General features: G+C 43.1%; 2 protein-coding genes across 3 annotated transcripts; both read left to right on the top strand.

Moving 5' to 3' along the window:
- On the top strand, positions 1-11,150 carry alkbh1 (alkB homolog 1, histone H2A dioxygenase). Of its 2 annotated transcripts, none has more exons than XM_080783844.1 (6): positions 1-277; positions 709-817; positions 1,242-1,404; positions 4,167-4,260; positions 4,718-4,911; positions 10,052-11,150. In XM_080783844.1, exons 1-6 carry the CDS (start codon positions 98-100, stop codon positions 10,686-10,688), a joined length of 1,377 nt encoding a protein of 458 aa, XP_080639970.1. In that variant the 5' UTR covers positions 1-97; the 3' UTR covers positions 10,689-11,150. The 2 variants fall into 2 exon arrangements, with proteins under 2 accessions (XP_080639970.1, XP_080639969.1); XM_080783843.1 differs by having other exon boundaries at positions 4,164-4,260.
- A 477-nt stretch (positions 11,151-11,627) lies between these two features.
- LOC308329177 (amine sulfotransferase-like) lies at positions 11,628-17,801 on the top strand (the record flags this gene model as incomplete). The annotated part of the gene is made up of 6 exons (XM_080783380.1): positions 11,628-11,796; positions 14,744-14,949; positions 15,564-15,690; positions 16,014-16,108; positions 16,752-16,932; positions 17,680-17,801. 6 exons carry the CDS (start codon positions 11,628-11,630, stop codon positions 17,799-17,801), a joined length of 900 nt encoding a protein of 299 aa, XP_080639506.1.
- Between the last annotated feature and the right edge of the window lie 1,412 nt (positions 17,802-19,213).

Genomic DNA, 19,213 nt, shown 5'->3' with positions numbered 1-19,213 from the left:
AGAACTCCTTATATGGACACAGTCATCGTGACGAGTGTCCATCGCCCAGCCCTTTATAAAGAGTGCTTACTACGCCACCTGGAGGTCGGACAGTCTAATGAATAGTTTGAAGATGCCGGGGGGCTCCGCGGCAGGAGGAGGAGGAGGAGGAGGAGGAGGAGGAGGAGGAGGAACCGAAGACGCGTTCAGGAAGATGTTTAAGTTTTATAAGAGCAGAAATCCTCCTCCTGATCTGAGCAACGTGATCGACTTCTGCAGAGGAACGCACGCTGACAAGGTGTGTGTGTGTGTGTGTGTGTGTGTGTGTGTGTGTGTGTGTGTGTGTGTGTGTGTGTGTGTGTGTGTGTCTGTGTGTCTGTGTGTCTGTGTGTGTATCTGTATGTCGGTTCAGATTGTGTATATGGTGTATTTTGCCCTGCTACTAAAAAAGTAGGACAGGTGACTTGTTGTATTTATGCATAGGTACGTTAAGGTGTATTAAATATGGATGTTGTATTTGCTGGTTCAAAATGTAACTTTGACGATGTGATATATATAAGTGCAATTTTTATTTCTGCCTCTTGGCCTTCAGTTCCCACTTGTAAAAGAGTCTCAGGCAGTCTCAATGTGATTTTACTGGTTAAATAATAAGTGTGTGTGTGTGTGTGTGTGTGTGTGTGTGTGTGTGTGTGTGTGTGTGTGTGTGTGTGTGTGTGTGTTGACGGACAGGTGGTTCTGGCCAATCTGGAGCCTGCTGCAGTGAGCGATGACGACGCCAGGCGAGTTGGACTGAGACCGCCGCGGGACTGGAGAGCTTTTAATCTGAAAGGATACCCAGGTGTGTATTATCTATATAAATCTATACCTAGAGAATAATAATAAATATATGTTACCTTGTGTTGCTTACTGTAAAGAGCCTTAAAACCCATTCTGACCTGAGATCAGATTCTAAAAAAATGTTCTTCTACATCCTGACAGTTTTCTGAAAAAGACCTACAAGCTCGTAGGATGAGCTTGTAGATCTGCTATTTTTCAATAGCTAAAGCATAACATAATGCTAACACCAAATGCTTTAGCTATTGAAAAATAGCAGATCTACAAGCTCATAGCGCTGCACCGAATGGCGCGCTATGAGCTTGTGTAAGGTCTGCTATTTTTTGAAAAATCGTGACAATTTTGTGCAAATCTTTGAATATATTCTTTCAGAGCCAACGATTTTAACTCAAATCTTTGCCTCCCCTCCCCCCCCCCCACCCCAACAGGCTTCATCTTCATCTCGAACCCGTTCCTCCCGGAGTCTCACGTGTCGTGGACCCGTCAGTGTCTGAGGACGTACGCCCAGAAACCCAACGTGACCAACCTGGACATGCACATGACCCCCGAGGACACGCATGACCTCTGGGGCCAGAGCGCACACGCCATGGGGTGAGTCACATGACCTCTGGGGTGAGTGGCCGACTCTGCACACTAGGCCCTGGATACATTCCCCTGTCGGCAGGAGGCAGCAGCAGCGCACTGCCCCCTGTGGGCAGGAGGCAGCAGCAGCGCACCAGAGAAGTGACCGATTAGAACGGTGGTTGTTGAACTTGCTATACCGCTGTCTGGCCTCTGGTTTGCCAACCAAATGAGTCGCTTAGTGCTCAGCATCAAAGGATGTAACTTAAGTTAACTTGCCATTTGCTTAAATGTTCTATACGACCATCGGTTCATCCGCAATAGCTCGTCTTGGAAGTGTCGGGGGCGTTGAACCCAGCTGGGTGAATGACCTGAATGACCTAATCAACGTCACCACGCTAAATCCTCCATATAACTATGAAAGCGCTAATGTCAATGTTCACTGCATACACGTAATATAGTTGACCGAGCAATGTTACAGCGTCCACTGTAGGCTACGGCTGTTTGGTTTCCAAATCGTAGCGCTGTAGCCTACAGCAATTTAATTTCCCCGTCGCAGCGCAGCGCGCCTCATTGTGTGCCCGAAAGAACAGATCTGCAAGCTGTCGACACACACTCTCGACTCTCGAGCGGCATGTCGATTGTTTGTATGTCTGTTATTTTGGTTAGGCAACGCACATTACGCGTGGTATGTGGGTTTGAGAGGCGATGATTAATGTAGGCCTAGAGTAGCTTAGTAGGTTATGTTTTACTGCCCATTATATGAAGAATTAAGACATGTATTATTTTGTAAAATGACAACCATCTGTGCTGACTTTTTCTGGTTGGAGGACTATGAAAAACTGGAATTTTGTTTTAGGAAAGGTACTTTTGCTTTGGCAGACTTTTTATGCAGGGCGTGGGGAATAAGGCAGAATGTTTTGTTTGTGTAAATCCTTTTTTTCGGCGATTAGTCCGTTCACATTAGTCCGTCCCTTCAATAACATTTGAACATTTGGTAGGGTAGGTCCGGGCCTTCATTTTCAGGCCTGATGAGAACTCTAGGCAGTCCCTGTTCTGTATGTGGACTTTAATAAAAGGCATAGAAAGTGGTTTGTGTCTTGTGACAAGTAATTAATTTCGCGAAATTAAAAACAATATAACATGTTTACAATGAATTAGTTTGTGCTTAATCTAACAGTGCTTTACTGGCCTTGTTATGCGAGCGCACTTGTGAGATGATTTGGGAGCGCATGCGGCATGACATCAGATGCCTATATCACTGTACTGTCTGTGAGTGATATTATTTAAAAAAAGGCATAAATGGACTGCACGCCTTTATTTCCAAGTGACAATGGCAAGCATATACAGCTTGCCTATTTGCAATTGTAGCAGGCTATAGGCGTAAGGGGCTTAATCATTCACCATTTAAATAAGTGCTTTGACAGTTCAGATAAAAGCGAGATCATTTTCGGGGGTCGGGAGGACGGGACCGCGGCGTGCGTCGCCAACACATACCAGCACACATGCAAGCGGAAAGCCTTCATCCATATGTTTATGATTCGTTCATCAATGATCAAATCACTACATAAACGTTGATTATGACTGCCTTGACGACATGATAGCCTATCTCTCATGCAGGCATCACTGACACTCACCCACAGGACTTGTCTCAGCAGTGCGCAGTATCACGCCTTCGCCGTGCACTGCGCACGAATGGGTAAAATTAATATAGGCCAGCCTACAAACGTATTCCATTCATGGTGATGCGATATCGATGTGTCATGTAGGTGCGTGCGTGCGTGGACATGACAGCAAGGCAAGCGAGGTGAGAGGGAAGCAGACAGGGTAGGCCTACAACTTTATTCAATTCATGCAGGTGTTCTTTATTTATTTAACAACACACCAGTTAGTTGGGCTTGCAAGTTGCGTGTGCGTGCGTGCGTCTGTGTGTGTATGAGAGAGGGGGGTGAGGCGGGCAGAAAGGCACGGGAAAACCTTTTTTTCCCCCTGTAACCATGGTTTCCAGGTCGTATTGCATGTGTTCATGTCGCTTGATTTCATAGGGCGTGCCAGATAGATTTCAGCCGTCACATTTATTAACGAAACTAAGGAAGGATCAGCTGTTTGTGATCACTTTATAAATGCCGTGGCGACGTGGGTGTTCTGCGAAACCAGCACTCCAATCTGTGGCAGAATTTACACTGAATTGATAAATGAGGGCCATAGTCTCAATTCTCTAACAGCAGCAGAGGTTCTGGTTAAAGACTTTGTCTCTATTCTCTAACAGCAGCAGAGGTTCTGGTTAAAGACTTTGTCTCTATTCTCTAACAGCAACAGAGGTTCTGGTTAAAGACATTGTCTCTATTCTCTAACAGCAGCAGAGGTTCTGGTTAAAGACATTGTCTCTATTCTCTAACAGCAGCAGAGGTTCTGGTTAAAGACATTGTCTCTATTCTCTAACAGCAGCAGAGGTTCTGGTTAAAGACATTGTCTCTATTCTCTAACAGCAGCAGAGGTTCTGGTTAAAGACTTTGTCTCTATTCTCTAACAGCAGCAGAGGTTCTGGTTAAAGACTTTGTCTCTATTCTCTAACAGCAGCAGAGGTTCTAGAGGTTCTGGTTAAAGACTTTGTCTCTATTCTCTAACAGCAGCAGAGGTTCTAGAGGTTCTGGTTAAAGACATTGTCTCTATTCTCTAACAGCAGCAGAGGTTCTAGAGGTTCTGGTTAAAGACATTGTCTCTATTCTCTAACAGCAGCAGAGGTTCTAGAGGTTCTGGTTAAAGACATTGTCTCTATTCTCTAACAGCAGCAGAGGTTCTGGAGGTTCTAAAAGACAACCCAAGACTCTCCTGGAGAAACTCCGCTGGGTGACGCTGGGTTACCACTACAACTGGAACACTAAGGTACTTATCTTATCTAACTATGCACCGTGTGCGTGTGTGTGTGTGCGTGCGTGCGTGTGTGTGTGCGTGCCTGTGTGTGTGTGTGTGTGTGTGTGTGTGTGTGTGTGCGTGCGTGTGCACGGCTGTAATCCACGTAATTCGAGAACTGCCTCCCCCTGGCCAGCCGGGGTGCCTGATGGAGGGGAAAGGAACTGGTCTCTATACTGCCTCCCCCTGGCCAGCCGGGGCGCCTGATGGAGGGGAAAGGGACTGGTTGGAATAACGTGTTCCTTCCACGCGCTACGTCCGGCCAGGGAAACTCCCCCCCCCCCCCCCCTGTCGGGTGAAAAGAAGCCACTTGGACTCCTCATGCATAGAAGGAAGCATGCGGTCAGTCCGTTTCTTTTTTGAAGAGCCAGCTAAAACAAAACGGCATCATGCTTGTTTTAATAAACGACATCGTGTTGTTTTTAAACAGACGTACTCGGCAGATCACCACACGGCGTTCCCCGGCGCCCTCCAGTGGTTGTCGGGCCACGTTGCGGCCGCGTGCGGCTTCGCGGGATTCCGGGCCGAGGCGGGAATCCTCAACTACTACCACTCTGACTCCTCCCTGGGGATCCATGTGGACGAGGCCGAACTGGACCTCAGCAGACCTCTACTGTCCTTCAGGTAATTATAATAATAATAATAATAATACTGGACCTCAGCAGGCCTCTACTGTCCTTCAGGTAATTATAATAATAATAATACTACTGGACCTCAGCAGACCTCTACTGTCCTTCAGGTAATTATAATAATAATAATAATAATACTGGACCTCAGCAGACCTCTACTGTCCTTCAGGTAATTATAATAATAATAATAATACTGGACCTCAGCAGACCTCTACTGTCCTTCAGGTAATTATAATAATAATAATAATACTGGACCTCAGCAGACCTCTACTGTCCTTCAGGTAATTATAATAATAATAATAATACTGGACCTCAGCAGACCTCTACTGTCCTTCAGGTAATTATAATAATAATAATAATAATAATACTGGACCTCAGCAGACCTCTACTGTCCTTCAGGTAATTATAATAATAATAATAATAATACTGTCCTTCAGGTAATTATAATAATAATAATAAGAATACTGGACCTCAGCAGGCCTCTACTGTCCTTCAGGTAATTATAATAATAATAATAATAATACTGTCCTTCAGGTAATTATAATAATAATAATAATAATACTGTCCTTCAGGTAATTATAATAATAATAATACTAATACTGGACCTCAGCAGACCTCTACTGTCCTTCAGGTAATTATAATAATAATAATAATAATAATACTGGACCTCAGCAGGCCTCTACTGTCCTTCAGGTAATTATAATAATAATAATAATAATACTGGACCTCAGCAGACCTCTACTGTCCTTCAGGTAATTATAATAATAATAATAATAATAATACTGGACCTCAGCAGACCTCTACTGTCCTTCAGGTAATTATAATAATAATAATAATACTGGACCTCAGCAGACCTCTACTGTCCTTCAGGTAATTATAATAATAATAATAATACTGGACCTCAGCAGACCTCTACTGTCCTTCAGGTAATTATAATAATTATAATAATACTGGACCTCAGCAGACCTCTACTGTCCTTCAGGTAATTATAATAATAATAATAATACTGGACCTCAGCAGACCTCTACTGTCCTTCAGGTAATAATAATAATAATAATAATAATACTGGACCTCAGCAGACATCTACTGTCCTTCAGGTAATTATAATAATAATAATAATAATAATAATAATACTGGACCTCAGCAGACCTCTACTGTCCTTCAGGTAATTATAATAATAATAATAATACTGGACCTCAGCAGACCTCTACTGTCCTTCAGGTAATAATAATAATAATAATAATAATACTGGACCTCAGCAGACCTCTACTGTCCTTCAGGTAATTATAATAATAATAATAATAATAATAATAATACTGGACCTCAGCAGACCTCTACTGTCCTTCAGGTAATTATAATAATAATAATAATACTGGACCTCAGCAGACCTCTACTGTCCTTCAGGTAATAATAATAATAATAATAATAATACTGGACCTCAGCAGACCTCTACTGTCCTTCAGGTAATTATAATAATAATAATAATACTGGACCTCAGCAGACCTCTACTGTCCTTCAGGTAATAATAATAATAATAATAATAATACTGGACCTCAGCAGACCTCTACTGTCCTTCAGGTAATTATAATAATAATAATAATAATACTGGACCTCAGCAGACCTCTACTGTCCTTCAGGTAATTATAATAATAATACTGGACCTCAGCAGACCTCTACTGTCCTTCAGGTAATTATAATAATAATACTGGACCTCAGCAGACCTCTACTGTCCTTCAGGTAATTATAATAATAATAATAATAATACTGGACCTCAGCAGACCTCTACTGTCCTTCAGGTAATTATAATAATAATACTGGACCTCAGCAGACCTCTACTGTCCTTCAGGTAATTATAATAATAATAATAATAATACTGGACCTCAGCAGACCTCTACTGTCCTTCAGGTAATTATAATAATAATAATAATAATACTGGACCTCAGCAGACCTCTACTGTCCTTCAGGTAATTATAATAATAATAATACTGGACCTCAGCAGACCTCTACTGTCCTTCAGGTAATTATAATAATAATAATAATAATACTGGACCTCAGCAGACCTCTACTGTCCTTCAGGTAATTATAATAATAATACTGGACCTCAGCAGACCTCTACTGTCCTTCAGGTAATTATAATAATAATAATAATAATACTGGACCTCAGCAGACCTCTACTGTCCTTCAGGTAATTATAATAATAATAATACTGGACCTCAGCAGACCTCTACTGTCCTTCAGGTAATTATAATAATAATAATACTGGACCTCAGCAGACCTCTACTGTCCTTCAGGTAATTATAATAATAATAATAATAATACTGGACCTCAGCAGACCTCTACTGTCCTTCAGGTAATTATAATAATAATAATACTACTGGACCTCAGCAGACCTCTACTGTCCTTCAGGTAATTATAATAATAATAATAATAATACTGGACCTCAGCAGACCTCTACTGTCCTTCAGGTAATTATAATAATAATAATACTGGACCTCAGCAGACCTCTACTGTCCTTCAGGTAATTATAATAATAATAATAATAATACTGGACCTCAGCAGACCTCTACTGTCCTTCAGGTAATTATAATAATAATAATAATAATACTGGACCTCAGCAGACCTCTACTGTCCTTCAGGTAATTATAATAATAATAATAATAATAATAATACTGGACCTCAGCAGACCTCTACTGTCCTTCAGGTAATTATAATAATAATAATAATAATACTGGACCTCAGCAGACCTCTACTGTCCTTCAGGTAATTATAATAATAATAATAATAATAATAATAATACTGGACCTCAGCAGACCTCTACTGTCCTTCAGGTAATAATAATAATAATAATAATACTGGACCTCAGCAGACCTCTACTGTCCTTCAGGTAATTATAATAATAATAATACTGGACCTCAGCAGACCTCTACTGTCCTTCAGGTAATTATAATAATAATAATAATAATACTGGACCTCAGCAGACCTCTACTGTCCTTCAGGTAATTATAATAATAATAATAATAATAATAATACTGGACCTCAGCAGACCTCTACTGTCCTTCAGGTAATTATAATAATAATAATAATAATAATACTGGACCTCAGCAGGCCTCTACTGTCCTTCAGGTAATTATAATAATAATAATAATAATAATAATACTGGACCTCAGCAGACCTCTACTGTCCTTCAGGTAATTATAATAATAATAATAATAATAATAATAATACTGGACCTCAGCAGGCCTCTACTGTCCTTCAGGTAATTATAATAATAATAATAATAATAATAATAATAATACTGGACCTCAGCAGGCCTCTACTGTCCTTCAGGTAATTATAATAATAATAATAATAATACTGGACCTCAGCAGACCTCTACTGTCCTTCAGGTAATTATAATAATAATAATAATAATACTGGACCTCAGCAGACCTCTACTGTCCTTCAGGTAATAATAATAATAATAATAATACTGGACCTCAGCAGACCTCTACTGTCCTTCAGGTAATAATAATAATAATAATAATAATACTGGACCTCAGCAGACCTCTACTGTCCTTCAGGTAATAATAATAATAATAATAATAATAATAATAATAATACTGGACCTCAGCAGGCCTCTACTGTCCTTCAGGTAATTATAATAATAATAATAATAATAATAATAATAATACTGGACCTCAGCAGGCCTCTACTGTCCTTCAGGTAATTATAATAATAATAATAATAATAATACTGGACCTCAGCAGACCTCTACTGTCCTTCAGGTAATTATAATAATAATAATACTGGACCTCAGCAGACCTCTACTGTCCTTCAGGTAATTATAATAATAATAATAATAATAATAATACTGGACCTCAGCAGACCTCTACTGTCCTTCAGGTAATTATAATAATAATAATAATAATAATAATACTGGACCTCAGCAGACCTCTACTGTCCTTCAGGTAATTATAATAATTATAATAATAATAATACTGGACCTCAGCAGACCTCTACTGTCCTTCAGGTAATTATAATAATAATAATAATAATACTGGACCTCAGCAGACCTCTACTGTCCTTCAGGTAATTATAATAATAATAATAATAATAATGATACTGGACCTCAGCAGACCTCTACTGTCCTTCAGGTAATTATAATAATAATAATAATAATAATAATACTGGACCTCAGCAGACCTCTACTGTCCTTCAGGTAATTATAATAATAATAATAATAATAATACTGGACCTCAGCAGGCCTCTACTGTCCTTCAGGTAATTATAATAATAATAATAATAATAATAATAATACTGGACCTCAGCAGACCTCTACTGTCCTTCAGGTAATTATAATAATAATAATACTGGACCTCAGCAGACCTCTACTGTCCTTCAGGTAATTATAATAATAATAATAATAATAATAATAATAATAATAATAATAATACTGGACCTCAGCAGGCCTCTACTGTCCTTCAGGTAATTATAATAATAATAATAATAATAATAATAATAATAATAATACTGGACCTCAGCAGGCCTCTACTGTCCTTCAGGTAATTATAATAATAATAATAATAATAATACTGGACCTCAGCAGACCTCTACTGTCCTTCAGGTAATTATAATAATAATAATAATAATAATAATAATAATAATAATAATAATACTGGACCTCAGCAGACCTCTACTGTCCTTCAGGTAATTATAATAATAATAATAATAATAATACTGGACCTCAGCAGACCTCTACTGTCCTTCAGGTAATTATAATAATAATAATACTGGACCTCAGCAGACCTCTACTGTCCTTCCGGTAATAATAAAGCACAAGCACACCATTCCATCACGTTTTGATGTATATACTGTATTGCGAGGCTTTGGTAAACCGTGCGGTCGGCCATAGAGGACAAAGTTTCGCATGTGTTTCGGATTTCAACCTGTGTTTCTGCCTTGCATGGCAGGCACCCAGAATAAACAATGGACCTTGATATGAAAAAACCACTGATAGCCCATTGTCTGATCAACGTTGTGTGTGTGTGTGTGTGTGTGTGTGTGTGTGTGTGTGTGTGTGTGTGTGTGTGTCTCTCTATATCTCTCTCTCTCTCTCTATCTCTCTCTCTCTCTCTCCTCATTGATTGACGGGGCAGTTTCGGCCAATCGGCTGTCTTCCTGCTGGGCGGGCCTTGCCGGGAGGCCCCGCCCAGCGCCATGTTCATGCACAGCGGTGACATCATGGTGATGTCAGGGCCGTCCCGCCTGCTCTACCACGCTGTGCCCTGCATCCTGGGGCCCCCGGGCCCCTCCCCCTCACCGGGCCCCTCCCCCTGCAGCCAGGGACCGCCCCCGGGCCCCTCACCGGGCCCCTCCCCCTGCAGCCAGGGACCGCCCCTGGGCCCCTCACCGGGCCCCTCCCCCTGCAGCCAGGGACCGCCCCCAGAGGAAACAGCCCCAGAGGGAGGGTCTCTCCTGGGCCCGGTGTCAGAGGAGGAGCGGGCGGTCTGCCGGGCCTACATGCAGAACTCCAGGGTCAACATGACGGTCAGACAGGTGCTGGGGCCCGGGCAGAGTCTAGAGGGGCCCCAGGGGCCCGGGCAGAGTCTAGAGGGGCCAGGGCAGAGTCTAGAGGGGCCCCAGGGGCCCGGGCAGAGTCTAGAGGGGCCCCAGGGGCCCGGGCAGAGACTCCAGGACCTAGAGGGGCCCCAGGGGTCCAGACAGACGGACACAGAGAGCATCGTGCGACAGAAGAGACGGAGGAGCCAGTCCAGCCATCCAACAGATCTGTAAAACACACACAGACCCTATACCACCCCCAGGCAATTTACATATCAGATGTATAGAGTTAGTCATCAAGAACACACACAGACCCATTAAGACCCCTGCATCTACGGATGCCTTGTAAATCAGGGGTTCTGGAACCGGTCCGTGCCAAAGGAAAGGACCCACGCAGTTAACATGTACTGTATTTGGACGCGGGTTCAAAGACAGTTTTGTGTGAAGAAAGAAAAGGAGGTTATTTAATTTAAAATGGTGCTGATCTGCAACCATGGTTGGTACTGCCTGATGTAGTGGTGTAAAAGGACCACTAGAGGGATCTCTAACCACTTGTGAAATGTATCTTTCTACACACGTGAACTTTATTTATTCATTCAATTAATGTTAAGAAAATACAGAAAATATACCATCCGTCCAAAAGAGACTATAATAATTCTATAATTACATATTTTTCCAAACTATGTGTGTATTGACTGCTGCCATGCACATACCTTCTAATAAAATGGTTAAAAGAAAATGTTACTGGTATTGGTTGTGTGTGTGTGCACGTGTGTGCACACACACACACATGTGCACGTGTGTGTGTGTGTGTGTGTGTGCACGTGTGTGTGTGTGTGTGTGTGTGTGTGTGTGCACTTGTGCGTGTGTGTGTGCACGTGTGTGTGTGTGCGTGTGTGCAAATGTGTATTACTCGGGGTCATCAATTATGTTACCATTAATATGGGTAACGTATTGCGTGGCTGAGGTCCAGCTGCTTGTGAAAGACTGCAGACTGCAGATGATTAAACCGTGCCGCACCAAAGGTCAAAACAGCTGATAGCAGCCTCTCCTCTCCTGTGTGTGTGTGTGTGTGTGTGTGTGTGGACACACACGACGAAGGGAAATAACACAAACATCGCAAAACGTTGTTTTTCTTCCTGTTGTTCCTAATCGTTGTTCTATACAGTCATCATGGCTCAACAGGAGTACAAGCTCCTGAGCGACAACATGTTCACCTACAAAGGGGGCGTGTTCCTGACGGACGAGGAGAAGATGGACCTGACGCCCGACGTTATCGACAACCTGGAGCACTTTGACGTGAGGGACGACGACCTGTTTGTGGTCACGTTCCCCAAGTCAGGTGAGGACAGACGACCTGTTCGTGGTCACTTTCCCCAAGTCAGGTGAGCACAGACGACCTGTTTGTGGTCACTTTCCCCAAGTCAGGTGAGCACAGACGACCTGTTCGTGGTCACTTTCCCCAAGTCAGGTGAGGACAGTACCACAGAAGACATGTAAATAAATATGAACTAAATGCTTAAACATGTAGCTAGGTGTAATGTTAGAGTCCACAGAAGACATGAAATAAATGCTTAAACATGTAGCTAGGTGTAATGTTAGAGTCCACAGAAGACATCTAAATATGAAATAAATGCTTAAACATGTAGCTAGGTGTAATGTTAGAGTCCACAGAAGACATTAAATAAATGCTTAAACGTGTAGCTAGGTGTAATGTTAGAGTCCACAGAAGACATGTAAATATGAAATAAATGCTTAAACATGTAGCTATAGGTGTAATGTTAGAGACCACAGAAGACATGTAAATATGAAATAAATGCTTAAACATGTAGCTATAGGTGTAATGTTAGAGACCACAGAAGACATGTAAACATGAAATAAATGCTTAAACATGTAGCTATAGGTGTAATGTTAGAGACCACAGAAGACATGTAAACATGAAATAAATGCTTAAACATGTAGCTATAGGTGTAATGTTAGAGACCACAGAAGACATGTAAATATGAAATAAATGCTTAAACATGTAGCTAGGTGTAATGTTAGAGACCACAGAAGACATGTAAACATGAAATAAATGCTTAAACATGTAGCTAGGTGTAATGTTAGAGACCACAGAAGACATGTAAACATGAAATAAATGCTTAAACATGTAGCTACAGTAGGTGTAATGTTAGAGACCACAGAAGTGAACTTTTCAAGCCTGTTTTCTCAACTCGCTGTTTCTCTATTTACTCTATAAGCCATATCTCCAAAACTGGTGGGTCAAACTGAACAACCAATGTGTCAGTTTGAAGCTATGATTCCCTGATTTCATATGAAAATTCAATTCAAATTGAAATTAAAAAAATCTAATTAGTTTAGGGATAAGGGTTAAGAGGTGTCTGACTGAACTTTTTTGCATTTCTGTTTCTGTATCTTCGTACGTCTCTAGATGTTTTGATGAATTGAACAAGGTGGACCCTCTTGTAAACCAGTGTAATGCTTCATGGTGTCGTCCACTCACAGTTAACAGGTTTTTTTCGTATTGGGTTTCTGCTTGAAATGTACTGTAATTCTGCAAACTGTTAATAGTTAGTTAGTTAGTTAGTTAGTTAGTTACTTTATTGACACAAATGTATAAAACATTGGGTCCAAACAATAATAAAAAACCCATGAATCAAAAACTTTAAAAAGGTACAATACATTAAAATATACAATACACAGAAACCCTTTACAACAGGAGCTTTCTATTGCTCCACAAGTGACAGGCAGGCATGTAGCATAATTATGCAAAGTCTCTCTGTTAGTGCCCACAAAGAGTGAGCTCAAATCAATACCCTCATGTCCATATTTCTCTCTGATATCTTGTGTGAGGTCGGAGGACACACCAGTATGTGCTGTTCGTTTTGTATACCAGTCTCACATTGGCCAAACCGCTGTTCAGGTGGTATGCGGCTCCATCTTCCCATTTCCACACGCAGTCTATGAGCGGACAACCGAAACCGTGTAAAGGTTATCCTCAAATAGTCCTCAATGTAAGGTGTACTGCTGGTGCTGCTATAGAGTGGGTGAACAGATAGATCTGGGTTGATGGCTTGGTATGTCTTATATCTTGTTCCCTCTTTGGATTGTAATTTATGAATCATGTCCCTTCGGTCACTCTCAATACATCAATCAATCAATCAATCAATAATGAACTATTGCATGGGTTTTCAACAGGTGGTCCGTGGTTCACTGGTGGTCCGTGGAGGTATTGCATGTGGTCCCTGACCATGCATGTAGGATTTGTTGATTTGTTTTAAATGTTCTTTCCGTTGAGAAAAGAAACCGTGTTTCTAGAAAACTAGTTGAGAAACCTTGAACTGAATGACCTGGTGACCTGTGACCTATGACCTGTGACCTGTGATGAGTCCATCCATGTAGTCATTTTACTGAATGACCTGTGACCTGTGATGAGTCCATCCATGTGGTCATTTTACTGAATGACCTGTGACCTGTGATGAGTCCATCCATGTAGTCATTTTACTGAATGACCTGTGACCTGTGGTGAGTCCATCCATGTAGTCATTTTACTGAATGACCTGTGACCTGTGGTGAGTCCATCCATGTGGTCATTTACTGAATGACCTGTGACCTGTGGTGAGTCCATCCATGTGGTCATTTACTGAATGACCTGTGACCTGTGGTGAGTCCATCCATGTAGTCATTTACTGAATGACCTGTGACCTGTGGTGAGTCCATCCATGTAGTCATTTTACTGAATGACCTGTGACCTGTGGTGAGTCCATCCATGTAGTCATTTTACTGAATGACCTGTGACCTGTGGTGAGTCCATCCATGTAGTCATTTACTGAATGACCTGTGACCTGTGGTGAGTCCATCCATGTAGTCATTTACTGAATGACCTGTGACCTGTGGTGAGTCCATCCATGTAGTCATTTTACTGAATGACCTGTGACCTGTGGTGAGTCCATCCATGTAGTCATTTTACTGACAAGTTGGAGTTCAAGATATTCAACAGAAAAAAGGGAGTTAGAATCTCAAGAAGGGGGAAGTGCACCGGATTGTCTGGTTGAGTCATTATTATTATTAGGACATTTTATACCAGTAGTAGTCAACGGTTGAGAAACAGTGGGATGTATTTTATACACATGGGATGCATAGCAAGTGTTAACTTACAAAAGCACTAATCTATAGCCCGTATCCCCGACACAATAGTGGTCCCCAGGTTGATTCTAAGTCAGGGTTCTAACCTGGTTCACAATCAGTTGAAAACCCCTGAACTATTGGATCTTTGTCTCCCCCTACAGGCACTGTGTGGACGCAGCGCATCGTCACGCTCATCTTCCAGGAGGACTTCCCGGAGATGAAGGAGAGCACCACCTTCCAGTGGATGCCCTGGTTGGAGTACCAGTACAAGGGACTGGACTACAACTCCCAGCGCTCCCCGCGCCTCTTCTGTAGTCACCTGCACCAGCACGTCATGCCCAGCGGGCTGCAGCGCAAGAAGGCAAAGGTTCGCTCCCGTCCGCACGCACGCACACACGCACGCACACACGCACGCACACACACACGCATGCATGCGCACGTACGCACGCACGCACGCACACACACTAGATACTGTACTACGGACGGCTGCAGTTCCAAACTGGCCCCTGTGAATTACGGGAACCCCTTTTGGGTGTTTTTAAGCATTATTGTAAACTTTAGCCATTGAAAAATAGCAGATCTACAAGCTTGTAGGTCTGCTATTTGTTTTGAAAAACCGTGAAAATGTGCACGCCGCAAATCTTTGAATATAGATATATTCTTTCAGAGTGAACGTTTTTAACTCAAAGTTATTTGGTGGGGGCGGGGGGGGGGGGGGTCCCTGGAACTACATATTTTCAGATGGGGGTCCGCGGCCAAATACAGATCATTCTGGGGGTCCTTAATTGACATGAAATAGTTTGAGAACGACTGACATAGAAACATAGGGTTTTTCAGAAAACTGTCAGGATGTAGAAGAACATTTTTAGAAATCTGATGTCAGGTCAGAATGGGTTAAAGGACCTGATGTTCTTCTGATGACCTCTCACTGGTCTCTGGTCTGGTTCCTGGTCTCATTCCTGGTCCCTGGTCTGGTTCCAGGTGATCTACGTCAGCAGGAACCCCAAAGACGTCCTGGTGTCCTACATGCACTTCTCTCAGTTCATGAGGAAGCTGGAGAGTCCTGCTCACTGGGACGACATGATGGACAAGTTCTGCACCGGCTGGAGTGAGTAGGACTATTTATGTATGGCCTATGGTCTGTGTACAGTAGAGACTATGGACTATGGTCTGTGTACAGTAGAGACTATGGACTATGGTCTGTGTACAGTAGAGACTATGGACTATGGTCTGTGTACAGTAGAGACTATGGGCTATGGTCTGTGTACAGTAGAGACTATGGTCTGTGTACAGTAGAGACTATGGGCTATGGTCTGTGTACAGTATGTGTGTGGTGTGGTTCTGTGCAGTGATTGGTCCATTCAGATGTGTGTGGTGTGGTTCTGTGCAGTGATTGGTCCATTCAGATGTGTGTTGTGTGGTTCTCTGCAGTGCTGGGTGGATGCTGGTTCGATCACGTCAGAGATTGGTACAAAAACCACGACAAGTTCAACATCCTCTTCCTCACCTACGAGGAAATGATCAAGGTGACTGAACACACACACACACACACACGCACACATGCACGCGCGCACATACACACACACACACACACACACACACACACACACGCACGTGCACGCACACACACACACACACACACACACACACACACACACTGCTCATTTGAACTTGGATACATGTTTATGGTTGTTTTTTGATTGATTGATTGAAATATTTATTAACAGTTTGCAGAATTACAGTACATTTCAAGCACAAACTCAATACAAAGACTGTTAACTGTGAGTGGACGACCCAATTAAGCGTTACACAACAGGGTCCACATTGTTCAATTCATCAAATCATTTAGAGACGTACAAATAGACACTTCTGTGTAGTTAAAGAACAGAACAGGTATTCATCATATAGTGTTTGTGTGCGTCTGCGTGCGTGCGTGCCTGCCTGCCTGCGTGCGTGCGTGCGTGCGTGCGTGCGTTGTGTGCGTGCGTGCGTTGCGTGCGTGCGTGTGTTGCGTGCGTGTGTGTGTGCGTGCCTGCCTGCCTGCGTGTGTGCGTGCGTGCGTGCGTGCGTGCGTGCGTGCGTGCGTGCGTGCGTGCGTGCGTGCGTGCGTGCGTGCGTTGCGTTGCGTTGCGTTGCGTTGCGTGCATGCGTGTGTTGCCGCGAGCTCAGGACCTGCGTGCGGTGGTGGTGCGCGTGTGTGCGTTCGTAGGGAAGCAGGTGTCGGACGCGGCGGTCGACGACATCGTCATCAGAGCCACCTTCGACAACATGAAGAACGACCAGAAGGCAAACTACGAGTTCCTCCCCGATGACGTCAAGGACACGAGCAAGGGCAGGTTCCTGAGGAGAGGTACCGACACACGCACACACACACACACACACACACACACACACACGCACGCGCACGCGCACGCACACGCACACACACACACACACACACACACACAGGGGCCGAACGGTTTGCAGAGCGGTCTTGATATCGGAAGGTCGCTATAGTTCGTATCCCCAGACCGGCACGTTAAAATCACCACCGCTGAACACACACACACATTTGAATTGTTTTATTTGGATCTGCACAAGAGGCGTAATACAATAGACCCCAAACACTGATCAGAATTAGCTTATACATTATATAGGCATACCATATTCTGAATTACCAAAAAGAGGACACATGCGCATGCATGTCGTGGATGTGCATGTGTCGTGCACGTTTGAATTAAATTATATAATTATATATATACTAATATACTATATTAGTTATGTATTTATTTAAAGCAGTGGCTCTCAAAGGTGTGATCCAGGGACCCTCATGGTTCCTTGAGGGGGCTGATCTACATCCACACGTGAGCTTGTAAATCGGCTAGTTGAACTATTCAAAAATGTTTTTGTTTCAAAATAGGGCCTTAAATATCTTCAGATATTCAAGGCATTTATAAACGCGTGTGCGCGCGCGTGTGTGTGTGTGTGTGTGTGTGTGTGTGTGTGTGTGTGTGTGTGTGTGTGTGTGTGTGTGTGTGTGTGTGTGTGTGTGTGTGTGTGTGTGTGTGTGTGTGTGTGTGTGTGTGTGTGTGTGTGTGTGTGTGTGTGCGCGCTCTAGGGACCGTGGGAGACTGGAAGAACCACCTCACCGTGGCTCAGAGCGAACGCTTCGACCGCGTCTACGAGGAGAAGATGAAAGGCTTCCCCGTCAAGTTCGCCTGGGACATGTCTGACCTTTGACCTTTGACATGGCTGACCTTTGACTCCACCCCATGGCTATATAAAGGACTTCTTTAAGGTCTTTTTAATTAAAACTCCCGCACCGCCAACCACGCCTTTTAACTGTGTTAATTAGCGCTCTAATTAATGATAAAACTACAAAGGCCGATCAAATCATTAGCAGGAGACAACACTATTTGTTTAATTGTTTTTCTTCTTCTTATAAATTATTTGATCGGCCCCAAAACATTGTGTTCAGTGTCATGATTTATCACGATCAGAGTTGGCTTTGTCCGCGGCGTAACCGTCTTTAAATAAATACTTTAAGAAATGCCTATGAGGAAATAGTTCACATCACGATGCATTGTGAGCTTGTAGATCGGCTCTTTACAAATGGCCTAACTGTGTGTATATAGGGCTGAAGTGGTGGTAACAAGACAACTCACCCCGTTTCTGTTTTCCTCGCAGAATGTCCCCCAGTGAGGGGTTGGTGGGAGAGGCTGGACAGCAGACGGCTGGACTTTGAATTTCTCTATAACTATAAACTTTCATGACAGCAGAACAGCCTAAGTACAAATATAATTTATGAAAAGCTACTACAGTGAAGTCTGTTCACAGAAGTTGTTGTAGGATAATGTGGGGATTATCTGACGAGGTACCATTTGAGGGGGCAAAACCTTACATACACTAAATAATACTAAATTGTTTATAAGGTCAATATAAGTCAAAATAATATGTCAATAATATGTGTCAGTATCCTGGTGTTGGGGGGAACAGTATCCTGGTGTTGGGGGGAACAGTATCCTGGTGTTGGGGGGAACAGTGTCAGTATCCTGGTGTTGGGGGGAACAGTGTCAGTACCCTGGTGTTGGGGGGAACAGTGTCAGTATCCTGGTGTTGGGGGGAACAGTGTCAGTATCCTGGTGTTGGGGGGAACAGTGTCAGTATCCTGGTGTTGGGGGGAACAGTGTCAGTATCCTGGTGTTGGGGGGAACAGTGTCATTATCCTGGTGTTGGGGGGAACAGTGTCAGTATCCTGGTGTTGGGGGGAACAGTGTCATTATCCTGGTGTTGGGGGGAACAGTGTCAGTATCCTGGTGTTGGGGGGAACAGTGTCAGTATCCTGGTGTTGGGGGAACAGTGTCAGTATCCTGGTGTTGGGCGGAACAGTGTCAGTATCCTGGTGTTGGGTGGAACAGTGTCAGTATCCTGGTGTTGGGGGAACAGTGTCATTATCCTGGTGTTGGGGGAGCAGTGTCAGTATCCTGGTGTTGGGTGGAACAGTGTCAGTATCCTGGTGTTGGGGGAACAGTGTCATTATCCTGGTGTTGGGGGGAACAGTGTCAGTATCCTGGTGTCGGGGGGAACAGTGTCAGTATCCTGGTGTTGGGGGGAACAGTGTCAGTATCCTGGTGTTGGGGGGAACAGTGTCA

Source organism: Protomyctophum bolini (assembly GCF_963924005.1).
Source record: "Protomyctophum bolini genome assembly, chromosome: 15".
Classification (NCBI taxonomy): domain Eukaryota; kingdom Metazoa; phylum Chordata; class Actinopteri; order Myctophiformes; family Myctophidae; genus Protomyctophum; species Protomyctophum bolini.
The sequence above is the reverse complement of the archived record's forward strand: the minus strand, read 5'-3'. Positions and strand labels throughout refer to the sequence as shown.